The 26,236-nt window shown below is 42.8% G+C and overlaps 1 protein-coding gene across 1 annotated transcript in view; it reads left to right on the top strand.

The window, feature by feature from the left end:
* Positions 1–1,199: 1,199 nt before the first annotated feature.
* The window catches only part of LOC126045648 (probable phospholipid-transporting ATPase IIA), a gene marked incomplete at its 3' end in the record, with an annotated part of 33,245 nt that continues 8,208 nt past the window's right edge, over positions 1,200–26,236 (top strand). Inside the window, 8 exon segments of the mRNA XM_049817047.1 lie at positions 1,200–1,279; positions 13,076–13,166; positions 13,168–13,221; positions 13,569–13,682; positions 17,166–17,274; positions 24,127–24,185; positions 25,078–25,129; positions 25,707–25,801. Of these exon segments, the coding sequence (XP_049673004.1) occupies positions 1,212–1,279; positions 13,076–13,166; positions 13,168–13,221; positions 13,569–13,682; positions 17,166–17,274; positions 24,127–24,185; positions 25,078–25,129; positions 25,707–25,801 (642 nt within the window).

Below are 26,236 nucleotides of genomic sequence, written 5' to 3'. Positions count from 1 at the left end.
ACTGGCAATTTTTTAATCACTTGGTGGTTTTCTCCCCTGACTTTAACCAAGCTTCCCTCAGGCTATCAGCCCAGTTTCTGGTGGCTGATCAGACACCATTAACCCTGTTAGACTTCCCTGTTTGTGGTTTTCTAGAGGTAATTTAACATTCCACATTTTAAGAAGGACGTGTTATATGATATTTGTCTTGACCAATTTTTTTCATGGTAGTATCACTAGGAAAGCGTACTTCATTTGAATAGGACTTTGCAGTACCAGTTTCTAATTCTTCTTATGAAATACATCTTTGCCACAGGGAATTTTGTTTTTCATGTTTGGATGAAGAATAAGGTCAATGGCATGAAAGGAACATGGGCTGGAGGTGAGCAGGGTGTGCAGTTCTTAAAGGATTCCTTTGCTTTCTTGTTCATGGCAAAGAAGAACATGACGATATGGAGATGGCAGGAGGAAAATGCAGTGGAGGTAGAAGAGTTGGAGTGAACCAAGATGAGTGGACAGAGAAGACCAAACAGGCGTCAGAGATACATTGGGCAGAGTTTAGCTGGGATGGGAATATGAAGCAGCCAGTGGGAAAGACTGTGGTGGCATCCACATAAAATACAAAGTTTATCGGGCCAAGCACGTATCTCAGCTTCTGTAGCCCAAGGCGCTTTTTTTGAATCTGATTCGTATACTTAGTTTTAACGAAGATTTAGTCACCGCGATTGTAAAAAAACCAAACTTGAAGTCGTAACCAGAACAGAAACGCCGGAGCAATCTGTGCCTAAACTTGCAGAGGAGATCTGAACTAGGATCCAGAAACGAGCATTTCCAGAGCGGGTGAAGGTCCCCAAGCAAGGAGGGTGCGAGCAGCAGTACCGTAAAGCAACAGCCCAATAATGTGGGTGGTGGGATGGGATGAAGACGGGGAGGTATAACCTGCACCTCTGCTCAGCCCGGCGCCCCAGGTGCGGGGTTAAGGGCAGAGCAGGTGGCCGGCCGCGGGGGCCGCAGAGGGCAGGGCTGCCCGGGGCGGAGCGGGGCCGAAGCGGGGAGGTTCGGCCCGGGGGCAGGAGGCGAGTAAAGCGAACCGGGCCGGGAGGGGCGGAGCGGGGCGGGCGCGGCACCTGCGTGCTGGCAGCCCGGCGGCGGCGGCGGCGGCGCGGGCCGAGGCGCTGTTGGGAAGCGCATCCCGCCCCGCCCCGCTCCGCTCCGCCGCGGCAGCCGCGGCCATGACCGACAACATCCCGCTGCAGCCGGTCCGGCAGAAGAAGGGGATGGACAGCAAGCACCGTAGCGGGTGAGCTCCCGCTCCTCGTCTGGCCGCCGACCTGCGTTGCGGGAGGCGGGCGGGCGGCGCGACCACCGGCCTCCCCTTGCCTCGGGGCGGCGGCGGGGTCCCCGCTCGGGGGCCTTTGCGGGATGCCCGGGGCAGGCGGGGTGCGGGAATGCGGCGGAGGGGAAGGCGGGAGCCGCGTTGCCCTGCGCTGCGCGGCCGTGGTCCGGGCCCGGAGGGAAGAGGAGGAGGAGGAGGAGGGAGTGGTGGGGGCGAAGGCAGGCAGGCAGGCAGGCGCTGACAGGTTGTTCCTGACGCCGTTGCCGTGGCACGCCCGGGCGGGGGGCAGGAGCCTGCCGGGCGGTGCTGGGCTGCGGCCGGGGGGGGGCGCCGGGGCTGGGGAGAGCGGGGCCAGCCATCAGCTGCCGGTTGGCAGCCCCTTGCGTGGGGAGGAAAAAAAAAAAAAAAAAAAAAAAAATAAAATCATGCCGGCCGGCCCTTATCCTCATCGCCTTCTCCATCAGAGCCTTCCAGACAAAGCGGTGCCTGGGCGGCAGCGAGCGCGGCTGACGGTCGCCGCAGCCGAGCCCGGCCCGGCCAAGCGGGGCAGCGAACGGCGGCGGGCGCCGCTGAAACGGCCGGGCTGGCCCGGGCGAGGGGCGGTTGTGTCACCGGCTGCCTGACGCCATCCCTGCTGTCCGTCCTGTTGGTCATCCCCGCTGTTGCGCTTGGCGCGGGGCTGGGGAATTACAGGCTGGTGCCTGGGCGAGCGCTCGGCCTTCGCTGAGGAATAGCCTTGGACCAGAAATGGTGTTTGTAGGTCTGTAACAAAGGTCCCTGTCTCAGCGCAGAAGGCTCTGTTTAACTGTATCGGTTAAAGCAATACAATATCCTTGGTGTGGGATGTTGCAATACCCCGAGCGTGGGATGTGTTCCTCAAGGAATAGGTTTATATTGGTATTCCCATGTAGGAAGTTAAATAAGAAAAATGGCCCTTTTAATACTTTTTTTTTTTTTTTTTTTTTTGGTAGGGAATTGCACCTCTATGCAGGCGGGTTGGTTTGTACACAGTGGGGTGTGCAGGGTATCCAAGTTACCTGGCTGTCAGTTATTGCAGTGCTTCATTTGTCCCTGGATAATTTGGTTTTTAGAATGTGGTGAGTGATATTAGCAAAATAAACCCAAATATCGAAGGAAATCCTCACTGTTAGATCAAGAGGAAATGGATGCTTTTCCCTTGTTTGTTACGGTTTTGGGTGATAGTTTTGATTCAGATTCCTCTAACTGACATTGTTCTACATAGTTTATTCGTTATTAGAATTATTCCTTATTATTGACATTGTTTCTAATAATTGATGTAGCAATATCCATGCCAGTTGATACTGAGCTGGGAGGTGTGTGTGATGCAGCAAGTAATTCCTCAGAGCTTGTGTCACATGGATCACTGGGCAAGTTCCCCAAGGTACAGCCACCATGGCATTAAATTTGGTGACGTGACTGAAAGGGATCAGGGACAGGTGGAGGCCTGAGAAATGTCTCAAAGCTTCTTGAATGATTTCTTTTCCTAAAGTTCTCTAATCTCCACCAAGACCCTCTTGGGTATTATGATGTGTTTAGTAGTGTCTAACAGAAATTGCCCTCATCTAACCTAAGCTATGGTTCGTTGGTTGTGGACTCTACTTGATTAGCAGTCACAGAGATGATGTTTCCAGTGATAGCAAGAAATTCTGGCAGTGTGAAGTTGTGAAGGAAGATTGCTTAGGATTTTTCTCAATACCAGTCTGAATAACTTGGATTTGAGGTTTCCATTTGGTGTGGTAACCCTGTTTGGGCGTGGGACTTAGCATATATTAGGAACTCTTGTTTTACTGATAAGTAGCCTGTGATATGTTAGTCATTTGGTCGAATGATAGTGTGACAGCAAAGCATCAAAGTCGAGCAAATCCAAACCAGTATTATAAACCAAAGAAAAAATCAGCTAGCTAGTCAGGGAGGGTCCCTGGTGTTGCATCCAGGACAGAGTCCTGGGAATCCTAAGCCATAATCAAGACTTTTTTTCTTCTGTTTTCTCTGAGAAAAACCCAAACAAAAGCTTTCCAAGTTATGTTCCTTGATACATATGAAAACCCAGGGATAAGCAAGTCCTGAAAGGCTTCACCCTAGCATAGCCCTGACTGCAATTTCTGCTGTGGGGATTTTTCCCCACCAGTGGGGGCACGTTCTCAGACAGATTTTTGTCAGTGTGGACTTTGGGAGTGGGGAACAGATATCTGTTTGTGTACTGAATGCCTTCGTAGAAATCTTCATGTATGTTAACAAAAAAGTAAGAAATGGCTAATTCTCATGTAGGGCAGGTGTCATCCAAACAAGGCTTTCATTACAGCCTCGGTCTCTAGTGTAGTTTGAAGAGAAGCCAGGGAGGAACTTGCATGGTAGCCTTGCAGAGATGAATGATGGTACAGACAGCTGAGATCTGTGTCGAAGAGAAACCATGTACTTAATAAACCAGTGGCAGAAGTGGTTATCTGTTCCTGAGCATAACTTTAATGTGGATCTTCCTTGCTGCAATCAAAAGCTAACCTCTAAATTCTGCAGCTGTATGCCTTGAATTCATCCGTATTCTTCCAAATGCTTTGCAGCACTCTGAAAACCACTATGAGATGTGTGCCAATTAGGAGGGAAGGATAGCATTAACTGCAGCAGGACTGTTGGTGGGATGGCAAGTGAGTCTGAGCTTCGCAGGGGCTGAGTTGTGCAGGGAAGGGAGCCGCCAGTTCCTGAAGCACCCCAGATGCTCCGTTCAGTGCATGACACAAGTTTTTCCCTAAATAGCTTATGGTCTCAGTCCACAGTCCTGCAAGGCTCTTTTTGAAAGCAGCAAACTGCTGTGCTCAGGCTTCCTCTGCACTGTAAAAAAGCCTTGATCCAGAAATGGGGGGGGGGGGGGGGAAGCGAGCATGCAGAACGGGATGGGGAAGAAGGAGCTTTACAGTAAAGTTTCATGCAGCCATTCCGTTGTATGTGCGTGTGTACTCTGGCTCTAGTTAAAATGGCAAATTCCATTTCAAAGTCAACAGAGAGAGAAGGGAGCTCCTGCCCTCCGTCTGCTTGCATGTGGGTGTGCCTCAGCGCGTGCAGAGCTGGGCTGGTTTCCCACAGACGAGCTGTTTTGCACCGCAGCACTTGGCAGACGGGCAGGGGTGGGCTGCAGGAATAGCAGCGCTCCTGGCCCCTTCCTCAGCCACCCCAGCTGCACTGTTGCATGACGTGAAACGGGGGAATGGTTTGAATTGTGGAGGTGCATAAAAAGGCTAGGTGGTTGTATAAGGCTCTGTGGCTTTTCTTTTTTTTTTAATCAATGGAAAATTCTTCATATGCTTTTACAATAATGAAATGTGGAAGGTTGGTTTGTATATTAGAGGTGCCAAGGACTTAACAGCAGAGCCTGTGAGAAACATAGAAACATCATCCAAGAAATGTGCTTGCTGTAGAAGTGATTAAATATGTTGATGAACTTCACCACTAATTTGACAAATACTACGCCAGTATTAGACAAATGTGACACTTCTTTCCATTAGGTTTGTTTTATATGAAAAAATGCTTATGAAAGCATTTTTCCTTTGCTCTCAAATAGCTCATAAAACATGCTGCATTTATAAATAAAACCTGCTCCTTTGTCATGGCTATTAATCTAGCATCTGATAGTCAATCTGTCATATTACTGCTTCTTACATCATCACTAAAAATATGTTTTTGTAAACAAATATAATCCTAAGTGAAGTACACCATAGACCTGTTTTTCAGCACCTTCCGTTCATTTAGATACCTGTGCAGGTGAAGGGCCACATCACTTACAGGACTCAAGGTTTTTGATACAGTTCACATTGAAAGAACTGCTTTTGAGTGGTTGCGATTTTATTTGGGGATTTGTGAATTTGGTTTTTATTATTATTTTTGCAGAGTTATACAGTGCTGTATAAGCTTCCCCATTGTTGTGGTTTAACCCCAGCCAGCAACTAAGCACCATGCAGCCGCTCACTCACTCCCCCCCCATCCAGTGGGATGGGGGAAAAAATCAGGGAAAAAAAGAAGTAAAACTCCTGGGTTGAGATAAGAACGGTTTAATAGAACAGAAAAGAAGAAACTATTAATGATAATGATAACACTAATAAAATGACAACAGTAGTAATAAAACGATTGGAATGTACAAATGACGCGCAGGGCAATAGCTGCTGACCGGCACCTAGCTAGTCCCCGAGAGGCGATTCCCTGCCCCCACTTCCCAGTTCCTAAACTAGATGTGACGTCCCATGGTATGGAATACAACGTTGGCCAGTTTGGGTCAGGTGCCCTGGCTGGGCATGAGAAGCTGAAAAATCCTTGACTTTAGTCTAAACAATACCGAGCAACAACTGAAAACATCAGTGTTATCAACATTCTTCGCATACTGAACTCAAAACATAGCACTGTACCAGCTACTAGGAAGACAGTTAACTCTATCCCAGCTGAAACCAGGACACCCATATAAGCTGTCTTCATATATTTTTTCATGTTCTTTTTGTAAGATAATAGTTATTAAAAGTTCATGGTGTACAGCAACTTGCTAGCTATATTGCAATGCTGTTCTTGAATGCTTCAGTTGGGAAACGGAGGAGGAATGTTTAGAAATGTGGGTTCCTACACTTTTATAGAAAATTGCTTACATTTTTGTAACTTCGTGATTCCCATTCCTGGAAACTGCGTGCTAATTTTATCAGCATCTCTAAGCAGCAATGTAAACTTTCAGCTGTTTTTCTAGACAATCTTTCTTTCTCTTTCAAGGACATAGTCATCTTATTTCCTGATGGAAAGTAGTTTGTTATTCCTAATGATGCCGATAGTTCTCTGCTGACAGAAATGGCCAGCTTCCTCCAGTGACACTGACCTTGCCCTGAGCAGAAAACTTTGGAGTAATGTGATGGCCTGAGCAGCCCCCTTCCCTCATCATGCAGGTCTTTAAACTCGATACCCAAAAATAGGGATGGTATCCAAAGAAACAGTAGATCACAGAACTATCCAATGCCTGTGAAATTCTTTCAGGGAGGAACAAGTAAGGTAACTGAAAAAGCTGATAGCCCCAGTCAAAAGGACTTATTATTCAATGAGCACCAGGATAATTTGAAGACACATTTGTGTACTTGTTTGTATGTGCCCAGAGTACTTTGTTGCTGGTACCCAACTGAATGGATTTGTCAGAATGTTTTTTTCACAGTTAAGGTTATTCAGTTTCCAGAGGAGAAAGGGAAAAGGAGACTGTCTGAAAACGTTCCTTGCTAGGTTCACCACCCATCTTTCTGCGTCTTCTTTACTTTTTGCTCTCAGTATGAGTTGTGTTTTGTCATCCCAGTATGTGGGCATCCCAAGTCGGATATCTAGTGGCACAGCCCAGGACTTTGCACCCTAAGCGTGGCCGTCTTTCCCCGCAGTACAAGTCCTTGGCAGCTTTGGGGGCTTTTGCTTTGGCTCCTGTGAGCGCACAGCAGCCGTGCAATGCTGGCGAGCACCAGGCTTTCACTGGTGTTGTGCCAACCCAACCTGGTGCGATAATCAAAGTAGCTGTGGACACTTGGTGTTTACTCACATTGCAACATCGGCACCCGTAAGACAAGAAAGGGTTCAGGTAGTGAAACTTTCCTGTCTGCAGGTCAGCCTGGGTAGGTTAATTAAATCTGCCATTAGTCTGTTAAAGTACAATCTGCCATTGCAGCCGCTCCTGTTTGTGTAAAGCACTTTGTAAGGAGCACAGATGTCATATAGAGGATTTTAAAGCATAACTAATGAGCTTGGTAATGTACTCTTCCTTGATGAAGTTTAAGACATCACTGAAAAGTTTTAAAAATTAAAAATTATGGCAATTGAATATCTTTGGGGGTGGTGGTGATAAACGTCTGCCTGTAAGAATGAGCACATGGGTCTGTGCTTGAGAAATGTCTGTGTACTTACCAAAAGCTCATTTTTCTAACTTATTTCAACAAGCCATGGGCTGACACTTGCACAGTTGGTGTGCAGATATAACATTTCCACTAGCCCAGGGTTTGGACTGTGGGCTTCTGCTCTGTGCCCACCCAGGAAAGCACAGGCAGCCTGCTGGGTGGTTTGTGGGACAAGGGGTGTGGGGGGGAAGTCACAAAGTTGAAAAAGAGTTAAATGCCAGCACTGGGATTGGCTAGGTGCCTTCATAACAAAAACTCTTTGGGGATCTTTGAATGTATATGGGATAAAAATCAGCATTTGCTGATTTTCAGCCACTGGTGCATGAGTTACTTGCTGAGCACTATATGCTCTGGAGGATGCTTTGAGACAATGACGTAATGGGATTCCTGAGGGCTGATAAACCTCCCCAGTTAAAGCATTGCAATGTGCGACTCTTATTGCTGGTTTTAGTATTGTGTTCATTGGTTGGACTTTTTTTTTTATGAATTCCTTTATGTTGCATAGAAACCTCTTGCTAAAAGGCTACGTAGGAGAATTCTTAGTAGAAATGGTGTATATTCTTTACTTGAGCATTGATACTACTGCTAATCGCCTTCAAAAACTTGCTAGGCAGGAAGTTTTTCTTTTGTTTGTCTAATTAGGTTTTCAGTTTGGTTTCCCTGTAATTCAGGAGGTTGCAAAAACTGTGACTCTAGCCAGGCAGGAATTTCACAGAAGTGTTATTTTTACACAGGAGATTCTCCCATGCCTTTTCTTGCTTATACTTGCAATTGCATTATTTTTAGATTGATTCTCAAACCTTATAGTAACTCAGCATTTGTAAATTAAAATTCTTACAGCAACAAGAATCTTTGTGGTGGGAACACCATGAGAGGTCATGGCTTTGATTGCAGAATGTGTGCTAAATTTGGGGTAATTTTCTGCAATTGCCTTCTACGTCCCTGCATTTGTAGGTGCTATCAGCACTGAGGGCTGCTGTCTCATTTAGAACCAAGCAAGTGTAAGCAATTTTGCAGTGCTAGGTGTTAGCATTCAGAGACTAGTGAATTGATAGTAATTTGGAAAAGAAAAGATTAAAAGCAATATAATTGTATGTAAGCAGTTGGGCAGAGTGCGCTCTTCTTAAGTTAAATGTTCTGATTAGTTTCTGGGGTTCATTTGCCATTTTCTTATACATTCATGAAGAAAAAATGCTGATAAGTCATTGAACTTACTAAAATGTCTGGAAGTTTGCTCTGGAGATTTAGGTACTGGTTTGAAGATCTGCCCAGATGCTTGGAAAGTTCTTTGGAGTGTACCGGTGAATTTTACTTTGTAAAAAAAAAATTCACAGCACAAGTAAAAAAATATATTAAATTCTAGTAGTACCCTCTTTAAGCCTTATCCTATTGTAAATATTATGATATAAGTGCATAGGTATTTTTGCTGTTGAATACAATCCCTAGAAGAGGCCCACCCTAAAAAATAAACAAAGGTAACTGGTTTCAGATGTCTGATTACAAGGACCAACTTACTCTGTAACTGGGAAGCACGTTGTGATGAAACAGGGTATGTGGACACCAGGTTTGGTCCCTTGGGCAAAGCCTCTTATTTGGAGCCTTATCGTAGAGGTCATTCTGAATTCACAGTCATTAAAACATGGAATCAAGGCTAATCTTGTGTGGTTTTCTCCACTGTGAAAGAAGGAAAAGCTCCTTTCCCCCCCTTCCCGCCCCCCCCCCCCCCCCCCCCCCCCCCAAGCATATCTGTTTTCTGTTGTGATCCAGATACCACCATTTTCACTATCTTCTGTTAAAATGTATTTGGGGTACAAGTGACTATTTGTCTTAGGTCTTCATCTGCAAACACGAACAAAAACTGCAATTAAAAGCTATCAAGCTAATCAAACATACTTCTGATGTAGAGTTTATGAATTTGAGTGTTTTACACCAACTTTACTGTTTGTCTTATGTTGGTAACTGCCTTTCAGATGTGGGTATTATACACAACTTTGTGGGGAAGAAATATCTACTAGTTAGTTTTTCTTAACAAGGAAAAAAATGTTTGTAGATTTGACAAAAATTGATAGTTTCAGGGAAAAGTGTGACTTTTTGAAGTGGATTACATTTAGGGTACTTAGGTTAATTACAGTTTTATGGTACTACCTAGGGAATAGTCAAGGATGGAATTCCATTGTCTTAGAAATGTTACAAAAGCAGAATAACAGGCAATGTCCCTGTATAAAGGTAGGCAGAGATTGCAGTAGTGGTGCTGCAAGTCTGTAGGAAGTCAGATGCCTTTTGTATATACTTGAACAGTAAAGCATCTCCAATTATTTTATTCCAGTAATTTGATCTAGGTATTCATGGCTATCACAGTTTTGAACTGTTCGCTTTACCCACTGTGTTAATTTCTGTCAGATTTTCCTGCATTCTCCTAATTTTCTCCTCTTCAGCAAATGAACAGTTTGCAAGTCAGAGCTGACAACTGCAGAGGCTTTGGTAAAGCTGACCTCTACATGGTCAGTGACAAATGTGTGTAGGTGAAAGCAGTGGGATAGTTACTGAAATTGGGGGACTTTACAACTCCTCTGGTTTTGGAATGGAGGGTTTGACTTACCTGGAGCTGGTAAGAGACTATTCAGCACCATCCAAAACTTGTGATTTTATGTTCCTTCAGTACCGATATGTGGGTGCTCTGTAGTGCTCTGCTGTCTTGTTAGCACTTTGGTCTTAAAGCTTCTTTGAGTGAGAAAACCTTCTCTCCTGTGTTTGGGTGGCATGTGTACCCTTATGACTTAGGTTGTTCTTGAGTACAGACTAGAGAAAATCCACCTTTTCAGGGCTCATCTGTCACTCTTCATGAAATACAATAATGTCAAAGTAATTTGATTATGCAAAAATCCTTTTATCTAGTTTTAAAAGCTTGTGAGAAATTATCTTGCAAGTCAGCCTTGTGAAGTTAATGTCTGTGTCTGTTCATGGAGCACCAAATCACCTGGTGACACCTTTTCTTTACTTCTGGAAGCAAATTTGGTTTTTCTTTCTCTTCCGTACTGAAGGAATTGACTTAACTGATAACACTTATTTCTGTTTATTTGCATCCAGCAGGGCATAAAACATAAAACCCCAGTATTTTGTAGGAAACCACCTTCTGTGTGGCGAGTCGTAAACTGTTCATCATGCTGCATGTGTCTTCTGGCAAGGCAGTGTCTTCAAGAGCTGAATGCTTTGTGTGCTTCCTTAAATAGTTATTTCTTTCGGTTAGATGTGTGTTTAACTGAAGTTTTGTGGCAGAATGCCATGATTCGAGAACAGATCTTAGCGGCGGTTTCTGGAAAGTTGTTTGTAAGAGCTCTGAAGCTTTTGGTTATCAATCTGGCTGATGTTGGCTTTCCCAATTGTCAGTGAAATTCAATAGGTCTGTTTTTAAAGGAACAAGGGGGATTGGGGAGAGATTGGCTTTCAGTAAGAAGCAGCGACAACAGAAAAGTAACCCTTTTGGAGTTTAGGAGGGTACAATGCTGCAATTTCGCACAGAGAGGCTTTTTCGAGGTGCAAGAGGGATCTCTGATAAGTCCTTGCATCTCCCACGAAGTAACCAATGCTCTGTTTGATTCATTGCCTCAAGTAAGGATTCGTTACGTCAAGCAGCGCGTGGTTTTATTCACTAAAATTCATGTGAGAGCTGAATTTCCGCTGGCTGCAGCAGCCGGGTCGAAGGCCCCATGAGGCACCTCGAGCTGGTGGCGGGCAGGCTGGGGTGGCCTGGGGGCCATGGCGAGCAGGCTCCGGCCTGTGGAGGGAAAGTCATGGTTCTCTCGTGTTACCATTACTTAATGAATTGCACGTGAATCCTCCACATTCTTGTAGGGAATAAGTGTTTCCTGTCACCTCATCCCGGGATCTTTTGGCTGAGAAAAGCAACATCTAGCCTGAAGTCTGTAGGCCATGCAATGGTTTCCAAAACAGGGAGTACAGTTTTGTTACGTATGACACCCAACTGTGTGCTGGAGGAGATTTTAACCTGGGTAACTTCAAATATAGGCACCACATGCCATCGCTGGGATTTATTTATTGACTCGGGTGAGTCCAGAGGTCCCCAACAGCAGCGGGGAGAGGTCGGGGCACCGGCTGGGCCGGGGCTGCTGAGGGGGACCCTTGGTGAGGTGCTGTGTACTGGTGGTTTAAAGTGGTGCTGGGAGAGCTAGCTTGTTAGCTCGTATCTCACAGCCTGGATTTTAAATATTTCCCGCAGCGAGAAGAGGGAACCCTTTAGTAACCCTATCAGTTTCAGTGAAGTTGGTGTGGCTTTCCTGAATTCCCATGTAACTTTTTAGTAACCATGTAAGTTTTAGCAAAGGCCAGAAATTATGCTAAATAAGTGGCTTTAATATAAGCCTGAGCTGAAAAAGTAAAAAATCAGCATGCCAATGTGTTCCTCTTTTATTTATTTTGAATAATTTTTTGAAAACTGGCATTACAAGATATAAAAAGTAATTGTTGAGCTGGATAATTGAATCATGACAGTATTAAATAGAGCAAGAACAGAGATGCTGCTGACAAAGTAGACAAAAAATGCAGGAAAAAAAATTAGAGGAAAAGTTATATTGGACTATTCTGTCTGAAAATAGGATGCACTTAAATTCCTGCAGCCCTTTCCCTGGCAGCTTGGGTTTGCAGCACTGGATCCAGGCATTGGTCTGGTCTGTCTGAGCTTGCAGCCTCTGCGGTGGTGCAGCAGCAGGACGGTCGCCTGAAGAGCTGAAAACACTAATTACTACAGCTAAACTAACAAACTGAGGCTGTGTAGCTGGATCTACAGTGTGTGTTCTCAGTTGATGAGAATGTACATTCACTAATAATGAATAACACACAATTTGCCATTAACATAAACAGAGCTAATTACTGTAATACTGTGTAAAAATAAAATCAGTAATCATTTAGGATCTCTTTTCAGATTCCTCTTAAGGTTTAATTTTTAGAGGATTACAGATTATAATTCCTTGGCAAGACTATTTTAAAGTGCAAAAATTCAAATATGCAAATATTAAAGCCTTCTGTTAAAAAGGTATAAATGTTTATGAAGTCGGGGTTGCGAGGAAGGGGAGGAGAACATCTGTCTCCATCTCTTTCTTGAGGACATATGAGATCACTTTACACATATGTGTTCTTGTTTAAATTTAGTTTGTAAATGGGGAAAGCCTCCTCTTGTTTGAGGAAGTTTCCATACACCAACAAGGAAAGAGAAGCACTAATAAAAAGCACCTTTTACTATTTGATTCACAGGAGCTTTCTGGCATAAAACCTGCGATCCAGCGTTGATGCAAGGGGACCTTTCTGCCTGTACCCCACACCTCCTTGCTTCTTGAAGCCCCTTCATTCACAGGAGGCAGAAGCTCTCCCGGCAGCCAGCACTGACTCAGTGTAGTGATGAGCTTGGTCCGTGCTTCTCTGTGCATCGGTTTCTTGAAAGCAAAACAAGGAGCCTCCCCAGGCCTCGTTGCTGCAGGCGCATTTCTAGCACTGCCACAGGCATGACCAGCTTTGAACACGTGGTTGCGTGATGTTTTAGTAACAGCTCCAACACCATACGAGATGTTTGCTCATAGCTTGGCGGACTGCGAGGCAGGCTGGCAATGGCTTTAGCAGGCAGGGTGTCTATTTGGTAGAAAGTCAGGCTCTGGGTTTTAAGATGCTTGTAATACAGTGGATAATTGACAGATGAGAGGTGGTGAGTGACAGATCAAGAAGTGATGCTCAGCTGTTCTGCCTGGCTGGTGGAGAGGGTCTCAGGTATGTGTTTGTGAGTCAGAGAAACGTGTTAGAAATTAACACATTAATTTAAAATGAAATGTTCCTTCCATAGGTGTTATGAGTGCTTAAGATGCTGTGGCAGGAGAGACCCAAGGCCTCGTACTGTTTGGCTTGGCCATCCAGAGAAGAGAGACCAGAGATACCCCCCGCAATGTGATCAACAATCAGAAATGCAACTTTTTTACGTTTCTCCCTGGGGTAAGTGTGAAGAAAGTTGCTTTTCATCATCCTGCCCCAATGCTTTCCCTAATTTCAGTGGTTTTACAGTAGTCAGATGCAGAACTGGGAGCTGGAGGAAATAATTAAAGTTTGGGTTGTGTTTGGTGGGCCTTCTGCAAAGGCTGCCTCAGAGCAGCAGCAAACCAGACACAGATCTGTCCTGAGTGTCCAGGACTACTTTTAAGACTGCCCTAAGTTAGCATTTAGGCAGTAGAGGAGCATGCAAAAATATTTCTGGTGGTTATTTCAATATGCATATTTTCTGAACTCCATTAATCTCCTCTCTCCCTCTTTTTTTTTTTTTCTTTTTTTCCTTTTCATTTTAGGTGTTGTTTAACCAGTTCAAATACTTCTTCAACCTTTATTTCTTGCTTTTGGCCTGCTCTCAATTTGTTGTTGAAATGAGGCTTGGCGCGCTTTACGCATACTGGGTTCCTCTGGTAGGTAACTTAAGGTCTATTTATTCAAGAAAGCTTAATTTTGATGAAATTTCTTTTGCTGCCTTTTCTCTAGGGCATTAGTTTGCACCTTAAATCATTTTGTTAGCTTATTTCTTCAGGCCAGCTCCATACCTGTCGTAGCATAGATGCCTGTTCTGGCCGTAAGCTTTATTTTGTAGAGGTTTGTCAAGGGTGTGAGAGGACTCTGCCCCCAGCTTGTTCATCTGTGGGGAGTTAACAGGCACAGAGCTCTCACCCCTGGCCATGGTGACTGCAAGGGCAGCAGGGCTTCGTGAATAACATGAGAAAATGAAAAAAGACTGGAGCAACATGTCTGCTGTTCACAGCTGCATCTAAACACGGCATGTGCTCGTGGAGCATCTGTGTGGGGTGTTGCGCCCTCCCGGGGTGGTCACACAAGGGCCGGTGCTTGTGGGACCCCAGAGCAGCCTGGCAACTGCAGCGAAGGACTGAAGGGCACCTTTCAAAAGTGACCTTAATGAGTGGCCATATGCGCAATGTTGTCAAATTACGCTCCCCTGCCAAACAGTTTGACCTGTGGCCTTGGGATAGGTCAACAGCCTGCTTCATGATTTAACCGTATTGTAAAAAACAAATGAAAAAACTGAGAAACAGCCTTCCACAAACCTCCCACGTATAAAAATAGACACACATACTCATTCACACTCACGCAAGGTGCAGATACTCTTTCCTTCCTGTAAATTATTTGCCCTTTTCTTTTGATAGCCATATGTTTCATCTGCGATCAAAGGAAATTGATAATAATCAGGTTTGAAGCAGAAACTCCAGTGCTGTCAAAGGACAGAACGAGGAATAGTTGCACAGAATGGGCTTCTTAAATCTCTAAAATGCACTGCATGAGCTAGTTACAACTGCTTAAATGCTTAAATATAGGTACCTATATATTTTTTTCTTTTATCCCAGTAAAACTATTATTTCTCTTTCTATGTAAGTAACTTCTCTGCTGTACTTCAGCTCATAGTATTGTAGAATAATTTTGGTTCAGAGGGACATCTGGTCCAACTGTTTGCTCAAAGCAGGGCTATCTTTAAACATAGGTTGGCTTAACTCATCTACCTGAGTTTTGAAAATCTCCAAAGATAGACGTCCTTTTTACTTTAAAGAAATGACACAAAAGCAACTGAAAATTGATTTTAAAAGCACAGGGCTTTTTCTAAGACACTGCTTGTACACTGATTTGAGAAATGGTGGTGGTAAAAATTCATGGCTCTATTGAGGGAGCTGAGCAGGGGCAAAGGAAATTTTTCCTGCCTTTTAGACTTCCAATACAGTAAAATCCCCAGTAGAAGCCAGAAGGAAGTGAAGGGGGCAGATTCGGGACTTTGCTGCTAAAATTCTGTTTAATATTAAAGCCTGGATCTCACTGAATTCTCTCTCAAGTGTGTGCTGTATTGCATTTGGTGTGTAAATCTAAGGCTAGTTTCGTAAGATCCTGTCCTATAAATGAAGTATACATGCACACACAGGCTCTCTCTTTCTGGGTTTTGCATAGGCAGTTGTGACTTGTCTGTGCCAGGTGAGCAATTAGAATTTGGCATACAAGCTGCCAGAAAGCAGGGTAAGAAAGGTCTTTGTTCATTACTGGCTGCTAATACAAGTGTTGGGGATGGAATGACATATGAGATGACACAGTGAGTTGGCACATGTGGGATTATTTTGGGGCAATTATTTGAAGACTTTTCAAACAGCTGAAACATAAGTTGAAAATAACTGATGCGCTTTTATTTTATTTTTGGAAAGCCACAAATGCCACTTGTAAAAAGAAGAGAAATGTTCGTTCTTTTCTTGATTTGTTGGTTATGGGAAAGAGATCTTCCACTGTGGTGCAAAACAGACGGTCATGGTCCTGAATGCTGGGGGTGAAACACTTCTCTGAAAGTATTGTATTAATGGCTTCTTACTTTCATTGTTTGTAAATACAGGATTGAATACAGGCATGTTTTAAAGAAGTAATTGCCAATCCTTGGGTCTCTTCATGTGTCTGCATTTTTAAATACTGCAGAAACATACTACATTGCATTTCAAGACTGATACTAATTAATCTAGATGGTCCATTTAGACGCATATGTATGTACTAGAATTAGGGACTGTTTAGTTCTATTATAGGATTGTGAGAGCCAGCAGGTGAAGTGTACCTCAGTATTTTAATAATTAAAGACACTGCTCTCCTTTCGTCTTAGTAACTCTTAGGTCATTCTTCATAATTTTTCTTTATTTAAAGAAAAAAAGTGAGTATTTGAATTGTTATTGTGTTGGGTAGTGTCAGCAATGCTCTACAGCAAGACTTCCCTGAGGTGGTAGCAGAGTTCAGGTTGGCAAGTTCCTTGTGTCTAGCTTAACAACTTGTACATACAGTTTTTGGAGGCGTGTGCACAGCCATTCTTTCTAAAAATGAAGTTACTTAAAGTTGAAAATTGCAACCCACTGGCAAAATCTCCTGTTTGGGTAGGTGGGTATTTACAGATGTTTTCCTGTGTTTTTCATGTAACCCTCAGTTTCTAACATTGCCCTGCCCCCTTCCTAAAATAAAAAAGTTTCTTATTGACAGAGATAATCGGTACCTGGTTGCAATTTTCAATACAGGTTGTAAAAAGTTCATTTTTCTTCTGTAATGGATGAGGAGTGTTTTAACTGTTTAGCGAGTCTGAGCTGAATAGGGCCTAATAAAATGACTTTGTGGTACTAGCACCATGAAGAATTGTTTTGCATTAATTTAGTTATTTTTTTAATAGAGTGAAGGATGTGATGTGGGCATTATCCTCATGACAAGAGGAAATGAAGTGGCTGTTCATATCCACAGAAAAGTAGGACGGAAACCCTAGTCAGACAAATGTGTAATTATACTGTGAGTAGTTCATGTTGATGTATTTAGAGTGCTTATTTGTGTAGGTTGAGTGTGTGTATACATACATGCACATGAATACACATGCATTATTTATCTATATATCTGTATATATAAAAAAGCGTCATATAAATTTCTATATAGATTTCTATGTAAAGAAATCTTCCAGACTAGGTGAGCTAACTTTGATGGCTCTGTGGTGGAGGGAGTACTGAGATTTGAGGCATCCTGTCTTACATTGGACTTTTGTGTAACCCCTTTCACACTTGGTTACACACCTGTGAAGTGAGATGAAATATGTTACTTATGCTCTTCAGATAAACTTTACAAAGATTTGCTTGGGGAAGTACTGGCAGAGCATCACAGTAAAGCTGAGAAACAACCATGTTTTTTTAAGCACCAAGTCTGTTGTCAGTTTGCTATTGGGAGTTCTGCACAGCAGTGCATAATATCACTATTATGATTTAGTGAGAGAAGATAGAATAAGGAAATGCAGATTGTTGGCAGTGGTACTGATAAATATTGCTCTTATTAGAGGCAGATGTGATTTTTCCTGACCTTTTCATCCATTCTGTTTCCCCCCACCATGCTCCTTCTAGGGATTTGTCCTTGCTGTTACCGTCATCCGAGAGGCCGCGGAGGAGATCAGATGTTACATGCGCGACAAGGAAGTGAACTCGCAGATCTACAGCAAGCTCACAGCGAGAGGTCAGCTCGGTGGCTCCAGTGTGCCCACTGCATCCTGGCGCGGCAGCGCCGGGGGTTGCAACTCAATCAAACGCTGCTGACAGTCAGAGAAGCAGAGTTCAAGCAATGGGGAGGGGGTTATGGGCTCACAGGCACGTGGCTTTGCAGGCATGCCGCCACTCCCGCTGCTGCTGCGGAGGCCTCGGGGGTCTGGGTGGCTTCTCATGGATGACTCCTCGCTGGGCTGTGGTGGCTGCTGAGGGTTTCCTAGGGAGATGCACAGCTAGTGCGAGGGGTGTGTGTGGGTGTGTTAATTGCTTCAGATAACTTCAGAGCATCATCTTGGCTGCTTGAGGCATGGGGAGTGGGCAGCCAGTGTGTTCACACATGCAGGAGCCTGCTTTGTGGGCTGGGAGTTCACTGCAGCCAGCACCAGGCAGGGGTGAACTTCCAAGCAGCTGGTGTGGTATTTTTAAACCCTGCTTGCTCCTAACACCAGTGTAGGCCAAAACTTCTTTCCCTTCTTGGTGGATTAGAGTCACCAAAGAAAATTAAACAGGATCTGAATTGCTCTAGGTTGTGGAGGTGAATGTTTCCAGAAGGGAAATGTCTTTTCCTTCCTGCAAAGCTGTGATAGGAGAGAAGCACTCTGTAATGTTGCATGGATGAAGGGAGGGAGAGGCAAATACAGCAAACAGCATAGTAGGAAGAAAACAAGAATGGAGCTATAGCAGATGTGATATGTTTGGTGTTTTTTTGTGTTTGTTTTCCTTCCAGTTTTGGTAATAGTGCATCTGTCTTCCCTCTGCATGTGGTTTTTGCTTGCTCACCCTGTCAGGAAGAGAGACAGATGTAAGAAGGATTCCTACAAGCTACCAATTCTATTCTTTAATGGAAACAACAAACGTGTGCTTAAAAAAGGGAGGAGGATCCACATAGGCAAATAATTTGCAAAAGCACTTTACTAGAAGAAATAAATCTAGGTCTGTGAAATTGTCAGAATATGGTTATGCAGAGGCTGATTCAACTAATGAGAGTGACGGTAGGCTATGTTCTAGTGTCTAGGACTGGGGACCCTTTCAGCACAGGTACCGCAAATCATAGTTAAGTAGAAGTACTCTGTGTACTGAAGGAGCTTTTGAGTGCATATGTTAAATTTAAGGTGACTTGCTGGACATACTGACATGTTCCATCACTTACTGGGCATGCAATAGTGTTGAATTTCATAGTTTTTTCTGGGTTGTACCAGACAGGGACTTAAATCATGCAAGTCCTTTGCTAAAAGAGAATGTGTGATATGTTATCACATCTTTTGTGTGTTTCTGTTAGCAGCAACTGATGTAGTTCGTCAATACTGGCAGTATCTTGTCTTGTACTTTTTTGTATAGATCATCTTTAGCCCCTTCCTCCAACTGTGAGGAGTTGGGAGACCCCATTTGTAAGTGAGCCCAGGCTGCAGCAGCTCAGCTGTGTCTGATCCCTGGCTCTGGCCGTTGTTTACAGCTGTGCCGTACCTAACAAAGACATTTAAATTCTTGTTTGAAAAAATCAAATGCTGCCTTACTATGGAGTTACTCCTAATACCGTGACAATGATGGTGAGGCCAGGGTTTTGTTTTTAAAAAGGGAATGAACTGAATTTAAGCAACTTCTTTTTTTTCTTTTTTTTTTCATTTCCAGTTTCTTTGTTATAAGTTTATACCCTTGAATTAAGATGCCGTGAACTAGATGTAGTAAAAAAATGCTTGCACTTTTAAGAATAAGGCTGCTTTTTAAATGTAATTGCTCAAGGCTGTATATATTTCACATGCAGGGAATTACGAGGCAACTCCAAACTAGGGAGTTTGAGTTTCTGAATATTAAATCCCCTTTTAATAACGTGTTCTTACTACAACACTTAAAATGCTTGGCAACCAACAAAAGCCTTATCCAAGAAGGGTGTACTACATCTATTTAAAGATATAAAAGAGTTGCCTTCTGGATTCTAATCAATGATCTGTAAGGGGCCTGACCTCTCCTTTAGTTCTTTTCATATTGCTATTACGTTTCCCATGAATGGATTTCCCTCCCCCAGTCCTTTAACTTTTCTATTTTTGTGAAAAAAACCAAGGAGGATTGGCAGCTGGGCACTAGCTGAAAGTCTTAAGCCACTTTATTTAACACAAATTTGGTGCAGAAACAGGAATGAGACTCTCTAGCAGTATAGTTTAGAGTAGGAAAAATAAAATTATTTATGATTGTCTTGTGGTTTGGGGAGAAAAGTAATTTTCTGTCTCTCCCTGAATCTCGGTACTCAAGCTTTTCAGGAGACCTGAACATCTATTTTTTTCCCTGATTAAAACCTTAGCACCTCTGAGAATCACCTTGGAGCAGGGAAGTACATTGTGAGGCCACCATGGCTGGGGGATGGAAGTGTGTTGGGTTTGGTTTATTGTATCTATTAGTAGTTAGAAAAAGTAGGCAAGCTTTCAAGGAAACCATCAGGTCAAACGTAGAAGCAGCAAATATCAAAATAAGTTGAGAACAGCTGATCTTAACCATTAATTTTCAGTGTAGCTGACAAAACTCCAGGTAGGACTTGCCTTGGACTGTAGCCTGTTTTGGGGGTTTGTTTTTTTTTGTGTTGAGTAGCAGGGTTCATGCTTCAGGATAGTGGCACAGCACTGTACTGAAAAGGGGCGGTACAGAAGGGTACTGATGCACAAAAGCCCTCTGTAATGTTGCTGTATAATTTTTTTTTAAAAACTTCACAATAGTTTCACTTCTAAAGCCAGTGTTTTGGGGGAGGGGGATTAGGTTAGGCTCGACACTGAGCACTGCTGTCTTGACAGTAGTGGCTATAATCGATCTAATGGACCACTGTAGCTTTCTCCAAGCTATTTTTATTTCTCCTGAGTATTTGCACTAAGCTGCAGTTAAGGTGGCTGGAGAATAGTTTTTCCCATCTCCAACCTTGGCCTCCCAGTGCAGCCCCACAGATGTAATTACATACTTAGGTCTGAATGAAGCCAGGGAGACTTAAGCACATGCTTATATGCAGTTTTGAATAGGGATGGAAGTAAGCACAGATTTAAACGCTGTCCCGAATCGGGATCCTCTTGTCTTCTTTGTGTGTGGTTCCTCACGCCCTGTACAGAGCCACAGCTGCAGCGTGGCTGGGCACAGCTCCTGCTGCCGGGAGCTCTCCAGCTCAGCACACCCGCCAGCCTTGTCCCCCAACCCTGCGGGGGCGGGTATTCTGGATTTGCAGCATTGCTCCTGTACATGAAACTTTTTTCAGGCACTCTTTTTGTTAAGCTTTTTAAGGTTCAATAAGCTGCTGCTTTGTAGAGAAAAAGGAAGAATCCTCTTTGGATCACATTTTATTTTGAATATAGTTGCTGAATTTCAGGGACTAATCTCTTTGGAGGGCAGTGTGAGGTAGTGTATTTTCTCTGTGTTCCTTTATTTTACATAACATCAAAAAAATTCCACTCTGAACCTCTTTTCTCTTTCTGCCGATATGATGCATTTATGTTCCACAATGATGAAACCAGCAGACTTCTGGAAAGCATTTTTTTTTTTAATAGAAAGCTCTCCATTTAAAGGACAGTTGTTTGGATTGTAATAAAAAATAATCAAATTTCAAACCCCTATTCATAAACCTAGAAGCCTCCTTGTGTTCAGAAGTCTGTGTGCTGACTTTCTGCTTGATAGAAAGCCAGAACTGTGCTTGCAAACTCTTGGTTTGTTTTTCTTCTCTTGCCCCCCCCCCCCCTCCCCCTCGGGTAACACTGCATAATAGAGAGAGAAACTGCACAGAAAGAAATGGGAAGAGACCTCCTACTGAGGGGTGCTACTTAAGATACAGATCATTCGCATTTACCAGCCTTATAAAAACAATATTTTCCCAAACCCTCTGAGTCCTGCTCCACCATTTATACAGCATAAGGCTGCAAAAGCCAAAAGTTTGGTGCAGCACATCCAAACAACCTTTTTTTTTTTTCCTCTCCAGATGCATTTAACTTGTTTTAATAAACCTCTGGCTTCAGCTTTAGTTCCAAATTAAGTGTTTTGATCTGTACTTTAGAGAAGCTCTGCAGATCTATTGTGAAATCTTGGCTTATGTGTTTGCATCGTAGAAAAAGGCATCTCTTCTGGCTAATATATTTAATACTTTAATCTCCTTTATGGTACATCCATCATGCTGCAGATTTGGTTATAATTTCAAAGACTATAGCTTAAGTTGGAACAAACTGCATTTTATTATGTTTACTTTTTTATCTTTAAAAAAAAATAAATCAGGATACAGCAAAGAATGAAACAAACACCAATCAAATTTTAACAACAGGGTTTTTTTAAGTAAGAGATCAACACTAGTTGCTTTTTTAAATTGTGTTAATCACTGACTTGTATTCTGATTAACTTCAGAAAATATAAACTGGAAGTATTGTAAATGCTAAATAAATGTATGTGTATTTAGAGGAAGTACTTTTAGATGCATTTATAAAAGCAGTAATTTATTATTACAAAAATAATAGCAGAGCAATACTGGGAAATGAAGCAGTTGTGTTATTAGCTAGTTTCTTAAACATGCATGAGAAAACATCTAATGTTTAGGAGATAGTTTCCCCACAGAAAGAAAAAGGAATTACAGAATTCCCAAGATCAAAATAAAACTAATTCAAGTAAGTTGCTTTATGGGAGTCCTGAGTCAAAGGAAACATCTGGTCCTGCGCCTTCTTAGCAGGACATGTAGTACATACTGCAGAGATGTCATCCATGAAAGGCCAGGAGTATGGCTGGAAAAGTAGAATTAGCTTTGCTACCTAAAAAGGGCATCTCACTTATACAGTAGTTATAAAAATGTATATTGGTAGAAAGGTCCTCTCTTTCTTTTACCTTAAAACATCTGAGCTTGGGAGGGTTATATTGAACAATACAAATCTGCTCCAGCTGCTTTGATTTCTCTCATACTGGAAAACTTTTAAAGCAGATGATATTGTTTTCAGAATAATGATCCAAAAAGCATTGTATGTGCATAATGATAGGAAATCATCACATTATAGCTTTGTCCAGATGTTAATTTTTCTTTTCCAGCATGAATTTACATCATTAAGGAAAGCACTACAAAAATAAGTTTCCATTCCTGAAACCTGCAGATAGTGCTTCTTATACTCACAGTCACCAAATAAATCCTTGTGATGTTTAAGAGAAATACATAAAATATGGTTAAACAAACCCACATCTTGTTCCAAGAGCTTTTTTGCACAGTGGTTTCAGAATTGCTATGCCTGTGTGGGGAGAGCGCACTGGGGTTTTTTTCTTCCTTTGCACGGGAGAATATTCAAAAGCACTTTTTGTTGTTTTGTGAATAACCGTATTAAAAGGGGAGGAAGAGATGTTATCTGTCAGACCCTTTTAGTGTCATAGTACCTAACTTTCTATAGCCCACACAGAAGACTGCCAGGGATGCTTTTTTAGATCCTCTTGGAGTGCGGGTTTTCTTTTCAAGCCTCTGCGTAATGGACTCTTAATCCCCAGTATGCTTCCTGCCCCGGCAGAGAAGTCTTTAGCCCAGCATTCATTTTGTTTACTTTTTTTTTTTTTTTAACTAAAAATCTTGCAAGGCAAAACCCAGGATCCACAAAAGACCTATGAGATATTTGTGAAATAGGCCATGACTGCTTATAATTTGTAGGAATAATTACAGCATGTAAGGAAGTCTGCATTTATTAGCAGCAGTGATGAAGCATGTTGTTAAGCACACAGTGTGTCACCAAAGCAGCAGGCTGCCGGGAGCCCAGAATGGCTTTCATTGTTAATTTGGAGCAGAAACACTGAAGCATATCCTGAGAAGGATGCTAATGAAGGGACTGCCAGTAGTAAAATCCTAGTGATCTTTGCGCTTTGTGCTTTGTGCTAATTTCGATTCCCCCTCCCTTCCCCCTTCTCCTTTCCCCCTGAGCTGCTATCTGGCCAGTGAGCCCATGAATTTTGAGGTACAGTAGGAGTGTTGTCCATGCTGGGGTGAGCTCCACATGCCTCCCCCACTTCCACTCAAATCACAGCAGATTAAAGAGGCTTTTGTTGAAATATAACAGACAGACACATAGAGGCAGGGTTCAAATTAACTGATTATAAATCACTAGTTAGTCTGAGAAGCCAAATCTAGAGCTGGCTAATGATTTGAAATTACTAGCCAATTGTTAAATTAATCCCCTGTTTTAAAGCAACTGGGAAATGTTTGACAGCTGCAAAGAAATAAATATTTATGCATTTTCTGTAGGACCCATACTCTGCAGGGCTTGTTCAGGCTGTGTCTGTCCAGAGGTAAAGGAGAGGTGGTACAGCTGAGCCAGATACAAGAGCTACCGCAGGGAAGGAAATGAGCCTGGTTTTTAAGATGGGCCCATCGTATTTAACGGCTTTCAGGGCTTGGATTGAGAGTCGAGCTTTAGATTTTCAACCACCTAAGGAAGAGGAGTCAGGAGTTGATGGTTCCCTACTGTAATTTTCCTGTTCTTGCTCTGTTGTCTGCCTGACGCTGACAGTATTTCAAATTCCTGGGTTAAGCAGTACAAAAAAAGTTTAAGGGCTTGTTTCAGAGCTGTCACTAGAGAGTGACCAGGGTGTTTTGCATCCAGGGCTGAGGTATGGAGCTGTTAGACGAGGCTTTCAGCCCTTTTCACAGATTGAGACCACTGCTTTACCCAGTGGCAGCAGTGGGCTTGGTAAGCCTTTACAGGGCAGCATTGCCTAATTCTTCGGATAGAAACGTTACCCATTTTCTCAAGAATAGTGAAGTGGAAGGAAGGGAGGTAAGGAACATCACACAGCACCCACAAACCCTGTCCCGCTGCTGCTCTAATGCACTGATATCTTTCCTTTGCAGGGACTGTGAAGGTGAAGAGCTCTAATATACAAGTAGGCGACCTCATCATTGTTGAAAAGGTTAGCCTTTATGCGTAGCTTTTCTGTGTGAAGTACTTTTTTTGCAAGACCGTAGAAAATGAGATACTTTGAAGTCATATTTGTTTTATGATAGGCTTAGAATGCCAGGTGTTAGAACACTAGTTACAATATTTAATCACTTTTCAGGGTTCCCTCGCCCCACCAAAATAGCATCATCATCTTTACAAGTGAGAATAAATCTGTAGATATGCATGTGTAACCTAATTTTTCCACTTACACTGTAGCAAGATAAAAAGCCTCCGTGGTCCTATCTCTGACTGTTGGACACAGGTTAAATACCTGATACAAATGCAACATCCAAATGTTGCTTTGGGGGTAAACAACACAAGTATTGGGAGACACAGTGATCCATTTGTAGGCACTGGTATGTACAGGTATATTTGCCCCTTTATACAAGTTTATGTGTAGGGTTTTTAATCCACTGATTTTTTTTATTTTGCCCACACACTCTCCGTGCAAGCAGCTATGACCTCTAAAACCATTAGTATGAAAATATTCAGTACAAAAAAGAGAAAAATGGTAACTGTAGATTCCAGATACATGCTTTCTTCTAGTATGGGACTACTTGAAAGGAAACCAGCATTAGTTTAAGATTTCTTCACACTGCTAGAATTACTCACTAGCCCTTTTGTAAACCTAGCTGTTGGTGGGTTGGGTCAGTGGGAGCTGGCACCAGTTATTATTCTGCTCTTGGAATTCTGCAGGGAAGTGAGTTTAGGATTCAAAGCAAAATGAATACCAAGCTTCAGTTTGACAAAGAAATCCTCTTTCTCCTCCATATCCCCTTTCCTTGTCACGTTAGGGCTGTGGAAGGCGGCTGCACACGCGTGCAGGGCTGTATGCACAATAATGGCCTTTCTTCTCCTAACAGAACCAGTGGGTCCCTGCTGACATGATCTTCCTGAGGGCGTCGGAGGAGAATGGTAAACATCTGGAACCAATTGTCAAAATAGCCATTAACCTTTCACTGGTTGTTTAGAGAAAATTATCTTTTAGAAATGTGAAAGAAATAGATAATAGTAAAATTTTAGAGAGACAGAGAATTCAAATACTGTTATGGACTGCCACTTCTCAGGACGTTATACGCTGTTTTTGTTTGCTAATCAAAGAATGTAGGTGGTTGAACCCAGGGTAAATGAATCTGGTTGCATAACAGTTTGTGTTTCAGATGTAAATAATTTTACTTGCCATTCAGGTTTGTTTTGTTAAGTGTGGGATAAGGAAATGTTTGATCAGAAGGATTAGAAAACATAAAGACTAATGGGAACATTTAAAATGTCCTAAAGATACAGCACGAGGTCTGACTGTATTCTGGACTAGTGGAAGGAAATGAATGTGTGATGCAAGAATATCATTCTTGCGTTATTAACAAAAGTTACTTGAAGTCAGATACTGTTTCCAAAGAAAGAAGGGTGTCCTAGGTACGAAGCCATTTCATGAGTTATAGATGTATCTAAGACAGATCTGGAAAGAGCACTGACTGGTGTTGAAAATCCACAGGGTCTTGCTTCCTTCACACTGACCAGCTGGATGGTGAGACAGACTGGAAATTGCGGCTGCCCGTTACCTGTACTCAGAGGCTGCCAACTGCTTCTGTAAGCTGCCTTTGTACAAAATACTGTACTTGTTAAACATGCGTATCTGTTTTACCTGAAAAATGTTCAGGTGCTTCAGTTAATGGGCTGTTTTGAGAAACAGGTTAATGCAGCATTGTTTTGCATAGGGCTCAGTGCATGCTACAGATTGGGTTTGGCAACAAAGCTTTGTAGCTTTGGCTACAGATTAGCTTTGGCTCTTCCTGAGCTCCAAGGCAAGATTTCAGGTAAGGTGAAGCTAGGTGTCTCTGTGTGCCACATGGCTGTCAGCACAAAGCTGTGCAGATAGGCACTGGGGTTGACAGCTAGAGAATGGCCTTGCAGCAGAAGGTGGCTAATAGTAGGATGCTCCTATTTTCTTTTTCTTCTCCAGAGACCACTGCAGTAACTTACTGCAGGATAGGTCTTGTTGCAGGATAGGTACCTTTGGTGGTG

This window comes from Accipiter gentilis, chromosome 14 (genome assembly GCF_929443795.1).
Source record: "Accipiter gentilis chromosome 14, bAccGen1.1, whole genome shotgun sequence".
Classification (NCBI taxonomy): domain Eukaryota; kingdom Metazoa; phylum Chordata; class Aves; order Accipitriformes; family Accipitridae; genus Astur; species Astur gentilis.
This window is presented reverse-complemented; position numbering and strand designations above follow the sequence as displayed.